General features: G+C 34.6%; 2 protein-coding genes across 4 annotated transcripts; one reads left to right on the top strand and one right to left on the bottom strand.

The window, feature by feature from the left end:
* Window positions 1-825: 825 nt before the first annotated feature.
* LOC112292433 (putative lysophospholipase BODYGUARD 4) lies at window positions 826-4,323 on the bottom strand. Of its 3 annotated transcripts, XM_024540920.3 has the most exons (7): window positions 3,712-4,240; window positions 3,320-3,564; window positions 2,686-3,196; window positions 2,164-2,404; window positions 1,851-1,977; window positions 1,459-1,670; window positions 826-1,202 (listed from the first exon to the last, which is right to left on the bottom strand). In XM_024540920.3, exons 2-7 carry the CDS (start codon window positions 3,362-3,364, stop codon window positions 887-889), a joined length of 1,452 nt encoding a protein of 483 aa, XP_024396688.1. In that variant the 5' UTR covers window positions 3,365-3,564; window positions 3,712-4,240; the 3' UTR covers window positions 826-886. The 3 variants fall into 3 exon arrangements, with proteins under 3 accessions (XP_024396688.1, XP_090110377.1, XP_024396678.1); XM_090254251.1 differs by having other exon boundaries at window positions 2,686-3,564; window positions 3,712-4,247; XM_024540910.3 differs by having other exon boundaries at window positions 2,686-4,323.
* A 7,410-nt stretch (window positions 4,324-11,733) lies between these two features.
* On the top strand, window positions 11,734-15,614 carry LOC112282058 (ABC transporter F family member 1). The gene is made up of 6 exons (XM_024519220.3): window positions 11,734-11,814; window positions 12,413-12,695; window positions 13,019-13,092; window positions 13,238-13,448; window positions 13,582-13,816; window positions 13,939-15,614. The coding sequence occupies exons 2-6, from the start codon at window positions 12,474-12,476 to the stop codon at window positions 14,988-14,990; spliced, it is 1,794 nt and encodes a 597-aa protein (XP_024374988.1). The 5' UTR covers window positions 11,734-11,814; window positions 12,413-12,473; the 3' UTR covers window positions 14,991-15,614.
* The last annotated feature ends 305 nt before the right edge of the window (window positions 15,615-15,919 follow it).

Genomic DNA, 15,919 nt, shown 5'->3' with positions numbered 1-15,919 from the left:
TCTTACTTTTACATATCTGCCTTAGTCACCATTGTCTTTTGAAATGTTATGGAATCACACAATTCATTGTTTACAAGATATTTATTCAAGTTGTGGATTGATAATGAAATGCATCGAGATGGTTGTTTTCTTGAAACTTTTATTTTCTACTGAAATTAATAGTATACTAAAACATCACTTTATTTATTTATTTATTTAGTTAGTTAGTTAGTTATTGTATTCCTGTATATTAAGAATGATGATTCACATTATTTGTGCATCTGTAGTTAATTTTTAATATTTGATTAATGTGAATCTCACTGAACCTTCATTTTTATAAGATTGTAACTCAGGCAAAGATGTAACTCAGGTTTGGAGGAATTTTAAGTATAATTTGCATTTGAATGGCAAAATTGTATATAATCTTCTAAGATCATTTATTTGTTGTATGAGATTATAAACTTCAGATCATTAATTTGCCTATGTGTAGGTAAATACACCATGTAACATTTCATACAGTAAATTCAGTGATGTGGACAAGTTTAGTGTTGATGTGTATTCAGTAGATTAACAAAACTAGGCCTTGTTTTTTAACATTTATGTGTTTTTAGTGGATGGTCTTACTAATATAAACAGAACTTTGAACTCTGAACAAAGCCCATTGCCAATATCTTGGAATAAAAAATATAACAAAAAATATGCATCTAACAGACTGGTTTTACTTATTTTAGATTACCACATTATACCAATCATTGATATACATGGAAAAAAGTATAAATTCACTCACATTTATGACAGTGGGGGGCATTGGCAAAAAAAATACATCATGCTCAGAGACAGAGGAACTGATGGCAAATAGCAACCTCTTGAACCCTCACAATTAAATCATAATCTTCAATATGTTTAATTATACTTTCAGTATCTCTTCCTCAAGCTCCTGTGCCAAGGTTTCCTCCCTACCCAATAAGATATTGACATGGTTAGCTCCCTGAATGACAGACAGATATACATTTGAGTATGAGTTCTTCATGTCCAGACTGCACTGAAGAGGGCAGATGTTGTCATTGTCACCATGGATTATCCTGATTGGTTTCCTTGTCTTCTGTAGAACATCCATGCTCCACTTGGTGGTGTAGGCACCAGAGCATAGAGTGTTGTGAAAGATATGCCAAGCTGAGTTATGTGTATGTTGCATAAAGTCATGGATGAGGAATTGGGGAACTCTGTTTCAACCAAAGCCATACACCACTGGTCACCTTCTGAAGCAGACATTCTGAGAGAAAGAGAGTGAGAACCTAATTTTCCTCACCACTATGATGTATGCTGGCATGACATTGGCAAATTTACCTCATGTGTGCAGGTTCCACCTTATCAAGAGGATATTCCCCATTTCAAACAATTAAAGAATGGTTAATCTGCTGCAAAAGCAGAGAGTTAAGAGAAGGAATAGGGGACTGGTGAAAAAGTGGGGTAGATCACCTCCATCTTAAAATCTTGTTGAAGGCGAAAGCCGAGGCGAGTTCCCAGAACGCATGATTTTTGCAAACGACAAGACAAACAACTCGGCCCAAGTGCTCATACCACGACATAACTGAGGGACCTAATGCAAATAATGGCCATATCTTCCGCGGCGCTACGCTTTTCAGTAAGTGTACTGATGGTTGGCTGTCGGATGTAGCTGGATAATAGGGCTGAAACACAGAAAAAAAACAACCCTCTGTTCAACGACACGCATGGCAATCAGGCAGACCCCTCTAATAACAAATTTACAAAATATCATTGCAATATTTCACTAGTCAAAACTTCTTCACGCTCAGTGGCTGTGAACCAGTGTTAGGGCAATTGAAAAAGACAAAGAAACCAGATCATACCGGTGAGACAAGTGTGATTGACCTAACAGCCGAGGGATCCTGGCCTGCTAGAGACAACGCGAGGGTGCAGCCCATAGAATGTGCAACAAGGTGATATTTCTTGAGCTTGTAACGGTCAATTACGGATCTGCACCCATCCAGTCAATCCAAACAAAAACATGATCGATTTGGATCCTCGTAACACACGCCAGTAACAAAAGATAATACAGACTAGAACTAGCAATTGTCAATATACGAGACGCAGAAAATAGTGTAATGCAATTACATTCATGGTACTTCTACTTTATAGCACGAAGTTTGATAAGGGTATTACTTTCGAATCATTTCTAAATGATCAGCATTGGAATAATGGCAGTTCGTAGGCTTCGGGCTCTTGCCAAAACCCAGGACGTCAACAGCAAACAAACGGTGCGTGGATTTTAGGTTTTCCGAAAACAGAGGGAACACCGTTTCTGTCCAGAACGACGAAGACGACAAGAAACCATGAATAAAGATTACATCGTTAGTGGAATCCTCCTCGCCTTCGCCATTTGATGCTGCATCTATTGTGCAATCTGCAAGACAGTGCAGAAGCTGAGTACTGTAACTCGGCCTATGCTAGAATAGTAAGCACATTTGACAGCATTGCAGTAATGCTTCATATGCAAATCTTCAAATGAAATAATGTATTCTTGAACTATTACTTGAGGCCGAAAAACTATTACAATTACATCCATCCGAAACATACAAGCTCGTTCTAACATAATGAAATTGCGAAAGGCAATCGATGTAGAATCCTGAGGGTTAAGACAGCCAACGCTAGGCTATCAATTTCAGTGAAGAATGAGAAGCTAACCTTTGCCGCCCACTCGCACATACAGGAAGTCTTTATTTGCTTGCCATGCAGTGCATGTGGCACAACCACAGTCAGACCACCGGGTCCTGGGTGAAGAGCTACCAAGAGATCCATGTTGGGATCCAGCCTGACGATTACTCTCTTTAAGTATACATATTTCTGGAGCCACTGAATCATTCGTCGCCACATTCAAAACTGACTCCTTCTTGGGCAGCAACTCAGAATCTGAGCTCTTTTCCCGCGAACCTTTACCACAAATTAGGCCTGCCACCCTTTTATCCAAGAGATTCAACGGTTCTACAGCCTCAGCACTGAGGCTGCGATGAAGGGTGAGAAAATGCACATGATTGTTTCCGTGTTTGTGCCTCCTACCATACAGAGTATTCGAATGTCCTTCCCAAAATTCGCAATCGGTGGCAGAACCTGCCCTCGAGGGTGGGAGCGCTGCTAATTTCTTGTTGTCCAATTCAGGGGTCGGGAAGTCTTTGTGGCAATAACAAGAATCATCACGCTGATCCAATAACCAATCCAGATAAGAGAACACAGGACACAACACCTGGTCCGCAAGGTCGAAAAAACCGAAGACGACCAAACTTAAAACATTGATCAAAGCATTTGTCACTGTAGTTCTCACCAGAGCTCCAAAACTTCTCAGAGTGTTTTGCACCTCCAAGCCCATCGTTCGACGTAATAGACCGAAGATGGATAATTTCGCTACAACGTTGATTCTAATGATTGACTAGCTCAGCGTGAGAGCAAGGTGAGCGACACACGATAAGCACCGGGCTTATAAAATTCCGCACTTGCATAAATGACAACTAAGGATCGGTGTTTGATTACCACGGTAATAGAATGTTTGATGCATGCAATTATAAATGCCTGAATTCACAATCCACAATGGAGGTTACACAGAATATTGAAACTATCAATAAAGCCAACTAATACTCTCTGCGACCAGCACAGAACTCACTAATCTCCCGTGAAACATCTAAAAGTCCATCACGAAACAATGAGTTGAAGACCAACCTCCTCATTAAAACCTTGCAAATAATCTCCTTCTCCTCTTTCATCTAAATCAATCAACCAACCGACTCATTGAATCGTTTTCAACAGAAGCTCAAGCAAAGCATAAGAAACTGCTCGAACAAAACATTCAAGGCTCTACTAGAGAAAGAAACCAACGAATCACACTACTCTCAATTCTGTCGCTAGCACAATACCCCGCACTCGAAAACTAAACGCTGCCCATCACAGTCGTCTACACTCACATTACTCTTTTACAAAATCATGGAAATTAAAAACAATAAAGGAGAACGAAAGCCACTGCTGGTCCCCACTTGATACAAACCAGCATTACTACAACGCACAGTACAATCAAATAGCGATAACTTAACAACAACAAACAGAACCACGACGAATATCAAGCCTACAGAAAGCACAACCGCGTGATTGAACCGAATTCCGGAGAAATTGGTGGAAATTAGCAAGCTGCACGGATAAGTCGGCACTCAGGGGCGACGTAACAAAGCTCAGCACCATGAACATCAAGCATGCGAAACCAAGTGGGACGTCGTAACCTCCGGGGAAACTAACTCCGGTTTACTTTACCAGCCGAGTTGGGAGGGAGCTTTACGACCAACGACAACAGCAACAGCATGCGCTGTAGAAGCCCTTCGCTCTTTATGCAATTTCTGTGTCCGAGAGGGTGCGAGTGAAATCCCCTTGCAAGCCGCTCTTCGATCACCGCCTCGCTCCGTGTGAACGCTGCCCCTGTGGATTGGGATTTTATTCACTTCGCCCCCGCCAACTCTCCGAACTGAGCTTTCATGGGCCACCCGGCCCGTCGGTTAGTGTTTCGGGACGCCCCGTCCTGTTATTCATCCATATATACATCCATTTTCTGATTCGTTCTTTCCGTCGCCTTACGAACGAATTAGTTCGTTAATTCCCTCGTTCGTTTGTCCGTCCGTCCATTGCTAGAGCGTTGTTTCTTCCAGGAACAGTCCTGGCAGGAGAGAGGGACAAGGTGAGGCGAGCGTGGTTCCCAGAAGAGAACGCGTTGCAGTACGTTTGGTGGTGTTCCATCGTTCCACATCTCATGAACTTTTCTTGCATGTTTGTGGAAGATTCTCACTTAATAGGGTTTAGGGTTTAGGGTTTAGACATTATATATCTGAAAAGGGCTTGGGGTTTGGAATGTGTGAGTAAGGATTTAGAATTAGAAACGAGGGCTTACAAATTAGAAATTTAGGGTTTAGTAGGGTAATGAGGTGCCATGGCTTTTCATCCTCTAAAGCCCAGGTTTTGCCATGCACACATGTCTGTGGACATCAATTTTGGAAGGACATTTTTTACAAAGTAAAGTGTCTTGTCTTTGTTTTTAAGTGGGATTTAGTGCATTGGAAATATTTGAGGTAAGTTTTTCTGCCTTTAAGCAATATTTTTTCACTAAAATAAAATCATGATAAATGTAGTTGGTTTTCATTTGGTTCTGGATCCTGTAGTGTAGAAATGAATCTAGAAGTCATTCATTTTTTTTCATGATAATAAGGATGGATGAATAAATTTAGTAAAAGCCTAGGTTTATTGATTATTATGAGATGAAAATTTTGCTTTTTCTAAAAAAATAATTTCTAAAGGCAAATATTTTATATAATTTTGAATTTTTTTACAAAATATTTGTGTATTATTATATCTTGAATTATTTAATATAGTTATGTGTTATATAATAATAAGAATTTTTTTATATTTTTATTGTAGAATAATTTAATTCAATACGTTTTTAAAAAATTATATTGATACTTTTTATAATATTTTAAATTTCCAAGTTATAAAATTATTTTATACTTTGTATTTAAGTAAGAAATATATGTTTTTCAACTCCTTACTGTAGTATTAACACTCATCATTTTTGAAATGTAAAAAATTTCATATTTATGTGTTTCTATTTTAATTTAAATATAATTATTTTTAGTAATATATTGAATATGTAAAAAAACAAAAAACAAAAAATAAAAAAATAAATCTAGATGTTCAAGATAACCAAGGTAATATATTAAAAACAAAACCATGTGTAAAAATAAAACTTAACAGCACTTGGATCACATTTAAACTTGTATTAAAAAAATTAAGGCATGTATTGCTTTAATCTTATGCATATACTCTATAAAGTAGATATTGTATAAGTTTCTAAAAGTAGTTCTAAGGAAAAATAAACTATCTTATCAGTCTGCAAAAAAATACATAAAATATTCAACAATATTCTAGAAGATTGTAGTTGAATGGAAAATTATTGAGATGTCTTTTAAATATATGCAAAAGATTTTAAAAGACTTTAGAGACTTTTATATGTTAACAAAATGTGATAAAACCATTTAAGAAAATTTTAGGAATTCTTTAAGATTTTATAAAGTTTTAATATGTATGTAATATTGTGATTTATTGTATATTTAAGCTATTACATCCTGTTATAGTAAAATAAAATAAAATTACAACCATAAAAAACATTTTATTTAATTTTTATAAATATAGAAATTTAATAGATAATTTTAATGATTTTTTCATCTTTTGATATCTACTCAATTGATAGACAATAATTTCAATTGAGTAGTCAAGTTATTGGTTGATTTGAAAAAATATTGTTTATTGTTCATATATTATTGCTTATATTTCTATATTTATAAAAATGATTTTTAATTGCAAAATTTAATATTATAAATGGATATAAATATAAAAAATATTTTTTAAAAAATTAACGACCTCAATTTTTAAGCCAATTTTAATTGTAGCATAGTTATACTTATATTCACAAGGTTTCACTTTATTTTAAGTATTACTATATAAAAATGAATATTTCAATATTTTCCTAAATTATTCAAATAATAATAATAAAGAAAAATAAATTATAATTTCTTAAATTCTATGAATATTATTTGATATGTTTTTGAAGCTTTTAAAACAATTATTAAAGTCCTTGACTTAAAAAAAAAACTAATATCTTTACATGTGTATTGGACCTTATATATATACATATATATATATATATATATATATAGGGAGTTGTTAAAGCCACATCCCATTTTTCCATCTCATGATCAATTCCATCCATCTCTATATTTGTTTCTTGTTCTATGTCTCTGATCCCTTATTTTCTATCCCTCATTCTATATATATATATATATATATATGTATATAACAAAATGATAAAGCAACCAAAAAATTTACTAAAACAACCCACTCTATCTTAACCATCATTGCATTCTTACAACCCCCACTCCTATTTCCTTCCGTTTTTTGTTCCAAACCATTGCTAAAGACAAGGGCGGGAGATTGGGAATATTAGGAATAGGGATAATGGTTGGAAATAAGGAAACGGTTGAGAACAGGGACAAGTTTGAAAGGGTATAATGATGGTTTGAACATGTGGGTTAATTTATTAAAAAATTGGATTTCTTTATCATTTCTTTAAATATATATATATATATATATATATATATATAGTGAAATAATAATAATTTAAATCAAATTAATATGTTTTTTCTTAAAATATAATTTCTTGATTATGATTTGCAAAAATAATATACAAAATATTTTAAAAAATAATGCATTAATTATATTAAATGATAACTTAATTTTTTAAATTATTTATAGATATTTTAAAATGTTGAATGTTTTGAATATATAACATATAGATTCTAATATAAGGAATTATTTACTTCAAGGTTTATTTTATCAACAAAGTTTAAATTAAGATTAGCTGTGATATATATATATATATATATATATATATATTAAAACATGACTCTAAGAATAAAATATACTATTATTTATTAGATATTACTTGTTAAAAACGGAAAATAATTGTACAAACCATCAAGATTAGAATTATAATTAGTTTCAATAAATCCATTCTTTAATAGTTCAATACTTATATTTTTTGTTTAATATTTTTAATCAATGATGTTTATTTTATTACTATATATATATTTAAAATAATTATTAAATTTATGAAATTCATAAAAAAAAATGAAAATTTTTAAACATATAAATTTAAAGATTCTTTTAGCAAATACAAAAAATGTAAGTAAGTATTTTAGAATTGATCTTTGAACATCTTAATTTTTGAAATTATTATTTTAATTAATTTTTAAATTTTTTTAAAAAATAATAAAATTACAATAATATAATAAATTATATATGCAAATATAAATGTATATATATATATATATATATATATGATAACAATGATTTAATAATAACCATAATAATAGGATTATCTCATTTAATTAATCTTTTATAAATTTATGTAATAATTATCAAATGTAACAAAAATTTATGTAATAATTATCAAATTTAACAAAAATTATAGTTTATTAATTTATAAAATTTCATCAATAAAAAAACTATTTTAATTTCTTTAGTTCTTTGAATTTATTTATTTATTTATTTATTTATTTTTATTTCATACATCAAAAGTTTCAATAAAATATTGATACAAAAATTATGTATATATTTATGTATTAAAATTTGGGATTCAATACTCAATTTTGTTGCTTTCCAATTTCATAAATATATGGTGCTTGTAATGTATATTGTTTGTAGAGCATATCAAAATGACACTTAAAAAAATAATCATGATTGCTTTCAAATATTATTCATTATGTATTAAAACACTGTCTAAAGCATCTCTAAAAGTAATTATACTTTTTTAATTTAATTTTTATCATAACCTTGCAAGTTGTTTCTCCTATTACTGGATTTTATTGATGTAATAATTTGATATGCACTATTCAAATTGAATTGGTTCTTTTGTTATCATTTCAATTGACTAATAATCACATGTAATAGCTTCCATAATAATCTGAGCTAAAGTATCAAATTATTGTATTATAAAATTAAATCTTTAATTTATGTTCTAAAGAATGTTAAAATTAATTTATGAAATTTTGTTTATTATAACCAATATTTTACCTAAGTTTTTAATATTAATAGAATATACTTCAAAAATTATTAGTTTCTTCAAGATTTAAGATTTCATTGATTCCTTAGTTATAATTGCAAAATGTTTTAGAATTAGTTTGCAACAATAACAAAAATAAAGCTAATGCTATGTTAACAAGAAAAATTGCTTATAAATCTAATACAAATAAATCTAGTAGTAGCTTAAAGAAAGTATACAAATAATATATTTTTAAAAAATAAAACCTTAATGTTATAGTAGATTAGTTGACCCCATTCCCATCTCACATCTCATGTTCCCCGTTCTCATATCCCGTTCCCAATCACCATCCCCACCTTGATCCCACCATCCCCACCTTGATCCCACCACCCCGTCTCCACCTCTCTTGTCCTGATTCCACCCTTGTCACAATCCCACACCTGTCTCCACCAAAATGCAAGGTTTGTTTAATTTAAGGCTTTGTTACTAATTATACTCCCTCTATGAAAGAAGATGGATTTTTTATAACAAAATAAGTACAAATATTATTATTTTTAATACATTTTGCTTTTACATATAGAAAAAATCAATTTTTATTATTTTAAGATATGTGATATTAATATGTAAATTTAAATTTTATTTACATATAAATAAATATATGTATTTTTGTAAGTTATGAATTTATTATTTTGAAAAATAATTTCTATCTTTTATTTAATATTTATTACATCTATGGAAATCTATATTGGCTAAGTAGGTAGAATTATGTGAAAATAGATAATATAAATAGTATATACTTATTTATTTGTAAAATTTTAACCTATTATTTACAGCTTGAATTTAAGTATTTACAATTTAAGCACGATATGATTTACACTGAATTTAAAATAAAGTACTGATTACAATTACTAATTAATTTTTAAAAAAAAACTGTAGATAAAAGATTTTGTTAATTAAATGATGATGTGTTATTTTACATAATAATTACATTAAATGACAGTTTTCTTAATATTTTCAAGAAATTTTTAAAGAAAAAAATTATATATTTAATATTTTTATTTATTATAATTTAGAAAATAATATTAATTTGTATGAATTTTCATATGTTATTTGTATAAAAGAGATTTTTTAATAGAATGATAAAATTTAGATATTTTTGAGTAACCATAATAAAGAAATCTCTAAAATTTTACTATGCCACAATAAAACATTAGTAAAGTTTCAAAATTTTAAAATTTATATACCTATCTATTCGCATGTATTTTATATAAAGCTTAATGCCAAAATACTTAAGTTTGTAACAGATGTGAGGGTAGAATTACGAAATAAATATAAGAAAAAACAAAGATTTGAGCTCTTAAAGCTTCTTATTTACAAAAATAATAATAAATATTTATGAGAGTTATTCATTTTTAAGTGATTTACAAATACATTAAATTATTTGGAGAATGCACTATCAATTGTTGAGTTTTAAGAAGAAATAGAGATGGGTGGGCTTAAGAAAGGACATGGATATGTGATGGAAACAATATCACAAACATGGGACTAGTTCAATTTGAATCATTTAGTGAGATGGAGGGGTGTGGTTTTAACAGAGTTAGGGTGTGGCTTTAACAAGTCCACACATACATACATACATACATACATACATAATTCACGATTTATTTTTATTTTTGTTCAATTACTATTTTTCTAATTATTGTTGTAACATGTATAAAAAGTCCTTTAGGTTTTGTTGTTGAGCAATAGAAAATGAGTCATTGTGTAATTTTTGCAAAAGATTTTGAGCAGTTTGTAGATGAATTTAAAAGGTGTGAATATTTTTGAAAAGGTCTTAAAGATGCTTGAAGTTTCAATTTGTCGTATATCTATTTTGCATAATTTAACTCTAAAAAAATATTAAGTACTATTTATTGTTTTGATATTTAAATGAGTACTACACTAAAATTATATTTTTAAGTTGACATGCTACAAAAGATGTAATTGGATTAATCGGTATTTTAATTTAAGATTCAATAACCTTCACATATATACATAAATATTTTTTTTGTAAAATTATGTAAGTTATTTTGTATAATAATAATTGACAACAAGAATAATAAAAATTACTAAGACATTTCAGTTCTTTCTACACAAAATATTTTATTATATATTTTATCCCATTTACAACATTGATAAGTTATTTTGTATGTTTTTATTTGTGCATGGATAGTATTGTAATTAAATAAACAGTTATATTCATAAGTAACTTGGTAAAGCCAATGTGAAGAAATGTGAAGACGAGGCTCTTTTTTCTTTTTATATGTAAGGAGGGGGTCCTCATTTGTGGGACCCGCACGGCCCCACAATGACTATACTCACGTGGCAGCTATCGGTTTGCCCCTTTTCGAACCAACTAGGATCTGTCATGTGGCGTGCTACCCGAAATTTTTGGATAAAGTTTTTTAGTGGTCCACGTCACCTTTTATTATGGAAGGTGCCCTAAATAATCACGGCTGGTCCCAATGTCTACCCACCCAAAGTTCAGAAGGATGAATGTGGATGGAAAGAGAATATTCGAAGTGGGTAGGGGATGAATGAATGACGCAGCGATAGAATTCTCTGTATTTCTATTGATAAAATCCACTACTTATTCTTCGTTTATTGATTGGACAAAAATAATTAAATTACATTAATTGGAATTGTATTATTTGAATGAAAGAGGGAATTACTGGAATTTTCACACACGAAATTTAAAATAAGTAAAATACTCTTGAAATAAGTAAAACAGATATAATATTATGAAAAAAATGTAATTGTATATATTGTGACGAGTCAATAGAAAGAATGAGACTTGGTTAAAGAGCAGGTATGGATGATTCACTGAAGTCGGTTTGGGCCAACCGAAGCAAAACCCAAGGGCACGGTCAAGGGGCGAAGACCACGGTGGGGGGGGGGACTGACGGAGTTGACAACGTGTGGTCTCTTTCAAACCGGAAAACCCTAAAAGTGCAGTTCGTTCGCGTTTCGTCCAACGAAGGTCCCGACCTCCGTCCAGTGGGGACGAGAACATGGGTCGACTTCCCTTTCAAGAGGTGCGACGAGCGCATACGCCTCTGCTCATTTGCAAGGCTGCGACTCCGCCGCAGCGAAATCTTGCACGGCCGCTCTGCTCCTCGGATTTGTCAAGGCACTGCAACAACTGCGAACAGGTTCGATGCTTCGCTCCCGTCGTCGTGGTGGTCGAGATTCGTTTTTCTCTCATGTTAGGTTTTGCGGTAGGTTTTTTTCGAGGCGGGGTTTGTGGTTGCGGGGCTGTTTAGGGTAAGGTGCTGCAGTGCATTTCCGGTTGGAGTTTCCGGATACGTAGCGTGAATTGTTGGGTCGGTGAACTTCAATCACATGATGTGAGTTTCTAAGTGAAGGCGGTAATCGATGTTTAGTCTATCACTTGGGAATTTGCTTTTAAGATATGTGTTTTGTGTGAATTACGAAATAGACCTGTCTTTTCGTGCGGTTCTCCGATTTCGCATTGGACTGGGCAGTTCTTCGTCCTTGATATATAGTATACGCATATGTGGTTAAGGTAGTGGTACGAGGTCGTGGCTGCTTTTTTGTACTTGTATAGCTGTGTTGTATTTTTGTTTTGTTTTGTTAGTTTTAGTTTTAGTTTTTTTTGTTTTTATCTTATCTACCAGATCTAACCATCTCTAAACTCCCGCTCTGATTTGCTTGTTATCATTTTTCTGTTTTACACTGGAGGTGGTGCCCTGTGTATTGATCGGTTGATGAATTACTTCTCAATCGCAGATCCATCTTTGGAGTGAGGAGAACATAGTTTGTGCTCGTTTGAATTCTAGCACACGAGACAATGGTGTCAGACGCCAGCAAGAAGAAGGCCGCGGCCAAAAAGCTCGCTGCTGCCGAGAAGCGTGGATCCAAATCAGCGGCCGTTGTTGCACAGACGAAGCTGAAAGATGTCACTAACGGTACCTCTGCGGACACCCTGGCGGAAGAGTTGGCTGCTGCTAACATAACTGACCGGACTTGTACGGGTGTTCTAGCATCTCATGCCCAGTCAAGAGATATCCACGTAAGTTTCTACAAACTCCAGGTCAAGGGAATTCTTTGATTCCACGGCGTAGGGCCTTCTTAGGGGTTGTGACACATTATGGATGTTGAAAATGTGCCATTTAATACTATTTATTCAGTTCGAACGTAGTTTGTTGTTTTGTTACCTATTTATTCTTGCAGGTGTACGTCAACCCATAACAGTGGCAGAAGTGTCATTATTCGATTTTTGTGACAGGGAGATGTCTTTCACTATCTTTTGTCATGTTGCGATATCAGATGACGATTGGTTTTTACTGTTGAGGGTTCCCCACAAGATTCATTGGTTTTTCCGTTTTTTCGCAGATCGAGTCCTTATCTGTAACATTCCATGGTCACGAGCTGGTGGCAGACTCAACTTTGGAACTGAATTACGGAAGGTTAGAGACTTCTCTCATTTACTCGTCCTCTTGGAAACGCAATCACAGAATGGAAGAAGTGAGTGTTAGATTAGTATCAAAGCTGATACTAGTTCCAGAATCACCTAGTGTAAGCAGTAGCTGACATTCCTCTCATCGCTTTCAGACGATACGGTTTGCTTGGACTGAACGGTTGTGGAAAATCTACGCTTTTGACCGCTATCGGTCTTCGAGAAGTCCCAATCCCGGAGCATATGGATATATACCATTTGACCAGAGAGATCGACGCTACAGACATGACGGCGCTTCAGGCTGTCATGAATGTGGATTCAGAGAGGCTTCTCCTGGAGAAAGAGGCTGAGAAGCTCTCCCAACAAGTGAGTATCAGCTTCATTTTTTTAAATTGGGCATCCAATAAGGTGTAATTTCATCATTCATGATCAGCATTCTACATGTGTACAAATTGTTGTTACGATTGGTCTTTGACATTACAGTGTCTAATGTAAATAGGATGACGGTGGAGGCGAGCCCTTGGAGCGTATTTATGAGAGGTTGGAGGCCATGGACTCTGCCACAGCAGAAATGCGGGCAGCCCAGATCTTGCATGGTCTTGGATTCACTAAGAAAATGCAAAACAAAAAGACGCGAGACTTTTCGGGAGGGTGGAGAATGAGGATTGCTTTGGCTCGTGCTTTGTTCATGAACCCAACAATCCTCCTACTGGATGAACCCACCAATCACTTAGGTGCGTTTACCACCTCTTATTTGATCTCCATTTTCAGGTTATCTGCACGTACAGCTTTCCGGAGACTGCGAGTTGTGTTTCTGGAATTTGCGCTAATTTCCAATTATTGATCTCTTGTCCAGATTTGGAGGCTTGTGTGTGGTTGGAGGAGACCCTGAAGAAATTTGAGCGGATCCTGGTTGTTGTCTCTCACTCCCAAGATTTTTTGAATGGTGTGTGCACAAACATCATTCACATGCAAAACAAACAGCTCAAGTTTTACACAGGAAATTATGATCAGTACTGTCAAACAAGGGCTGAATTGGAAGAGAATCAGATGAAGCAGTATCGTTGGGAGCAAGAGCAGATATCAGCTATGAAGGAATATATCGCTCGATTTGGGCACGGTTCTGCAAAGCTCGCTCGTCAAGCTCAAAGTAAAGAGAAAACGCTAGCCAAGATGGAAAGAGGTGGACTCGCAGAAAAGGTTGTTAGGGATAAGGTTTTGACTTTCAGGTTTACGGATGTTGGAAAACTGCCACCACCCGTTCTTCAGTTTGTTGATCTGAAGTTTGGCTACACACCCGATCAGCTTATATATGAGAAGGTTGACTTTGGCGTTGATCTTGACTCTCGCATAGCCCTCGTGGGACCCAATGGAGCTGGAAAGAGTACTCTCTTAAAACTCATGACTGGTGAGTTGGAGCCATTGGATGGTATGGTCCGTCGGCACAATCATCTTCGAATTGCTCAATATCATCAGCACCTTGCAGAGACCTTATCCCTTGAAATGTCAGCACTTCAGTATATGATGTCGGAGTACCCTGGCCTCGAGGAAGAGAAGATGCGGTCTGCCATTGGGCGCTTTGGACTCACTGGTAAAGCTCAAGTTATGCCTATGGGCAATCTCTCTGATGGGCAGAAAAGTCGTGTTATTTTTGCGTGGTTGGCGTGGAGACTACCCCATCTGCTCCTTCTGGATGAGCCAACTAATCATTTGGATATTGAAACTATTGATTCTCTTGCTGAGGCTCTTAACGAGTGGGACGGAGGTCTTGTTCTTGTCAGTCACGACTTCAGGCTCATCAATCAGGTTGCCAAAGAGATCTGGGTGTGCGAGAAAAAGACGATCACTAGGTGGAATGGTGATATTATGGATTTCAAGAGACATCTCAAGAGATCTGCGGGACTGTAGGTTATAGATGGTGAGTTTTGTGCCGGTGGCTACCTTGCTTGCAAGTTCAGAGAGCTCGCGCTGCTACCGAAGAAGACTTTTAGAGATAATGACGCAAATGTTGGGGGTGGATGTAATATTTGAAGTTTGAACTCGTCTCACCCTAGATACCAGCAACATTTTTCCTCCGTGAAACGTTCCAAGCGTCAGCTTCTGAAATGAGCTCCTACAAACGCTGTGGTGCTCCTTGATTGCCACAAAATGGCTTAGCTGCGGCGAATGTTGGAATTAGATTAAGATCGTGGAAGCATGATTTTTATTTGAGATTTTTTGGATAGAGAAACCTGCAGTACATGCTATTTTTTGTACATGTGCGTGAGTTGGTTTCTGGACACGTTCCAAGTGGGTTGCAATATTGCACAGCCACGCCGCGGAAATGTGGAGGCTGTCGATTCTCCTGGTATTTCATTCATGACATAGTAGTTTTCTGGAGGATGTGACCGACGGGCACCCTTTCTACTCAGTTGGGTCAGCATTCCCACTTCATAAGGTATGCATTCTGCAGAGACCATTTTAAAGAGTCCTTAGTAAGGCTCATTTTTGTAACTTTTCAATACGAATTAGTTGACCTTCATATTTCTTTCATTCTCTACTACCTGGCGTTTCAGGTCATCTTCGACAGTTTATTAAAATAGTGTAAATGCTTAATATTCATGGAGTCCTGTAGTTGACATTTGGAGAGGGTCGATTCTGGAAATTCAAGAATCTTTTCCATATGCAATTTTGCGTCGACTAATCTGTCTGCTCGCCAGGGTCCTGACGTTGGTAACGTGTGATTTGGCTCGAGCATGTAGTCGTCGTTGCTTGTAGATAAAACTATGCTCTTTGAAACCACGCTTTGTGAAGTAACACAAGCTCTATCAAAGCTGGGCTGGTTCATATCTCATTCT

This window comes from Physcomitrium patens, chromosome 1 (assembly GCF_059467195.1).
Source record: "Physcomitrium patens ecotype Gransden chromosome 1, ASM5946719v1, whole genome shotgun sequence".
In the NCBI taxonomy this organism is placed as follows: Eukaryota; Viridiplantae; Streptophyta; class Bryopsida; order Funariales; family Funariaceae; genus Physcomitrium; species Physcomitrium patens.
The sequence above is the reverse complement of the archived record's forward strand: the minus strand, read 5'-3'. Positions and strand labels throughout refer to the sequence as shown.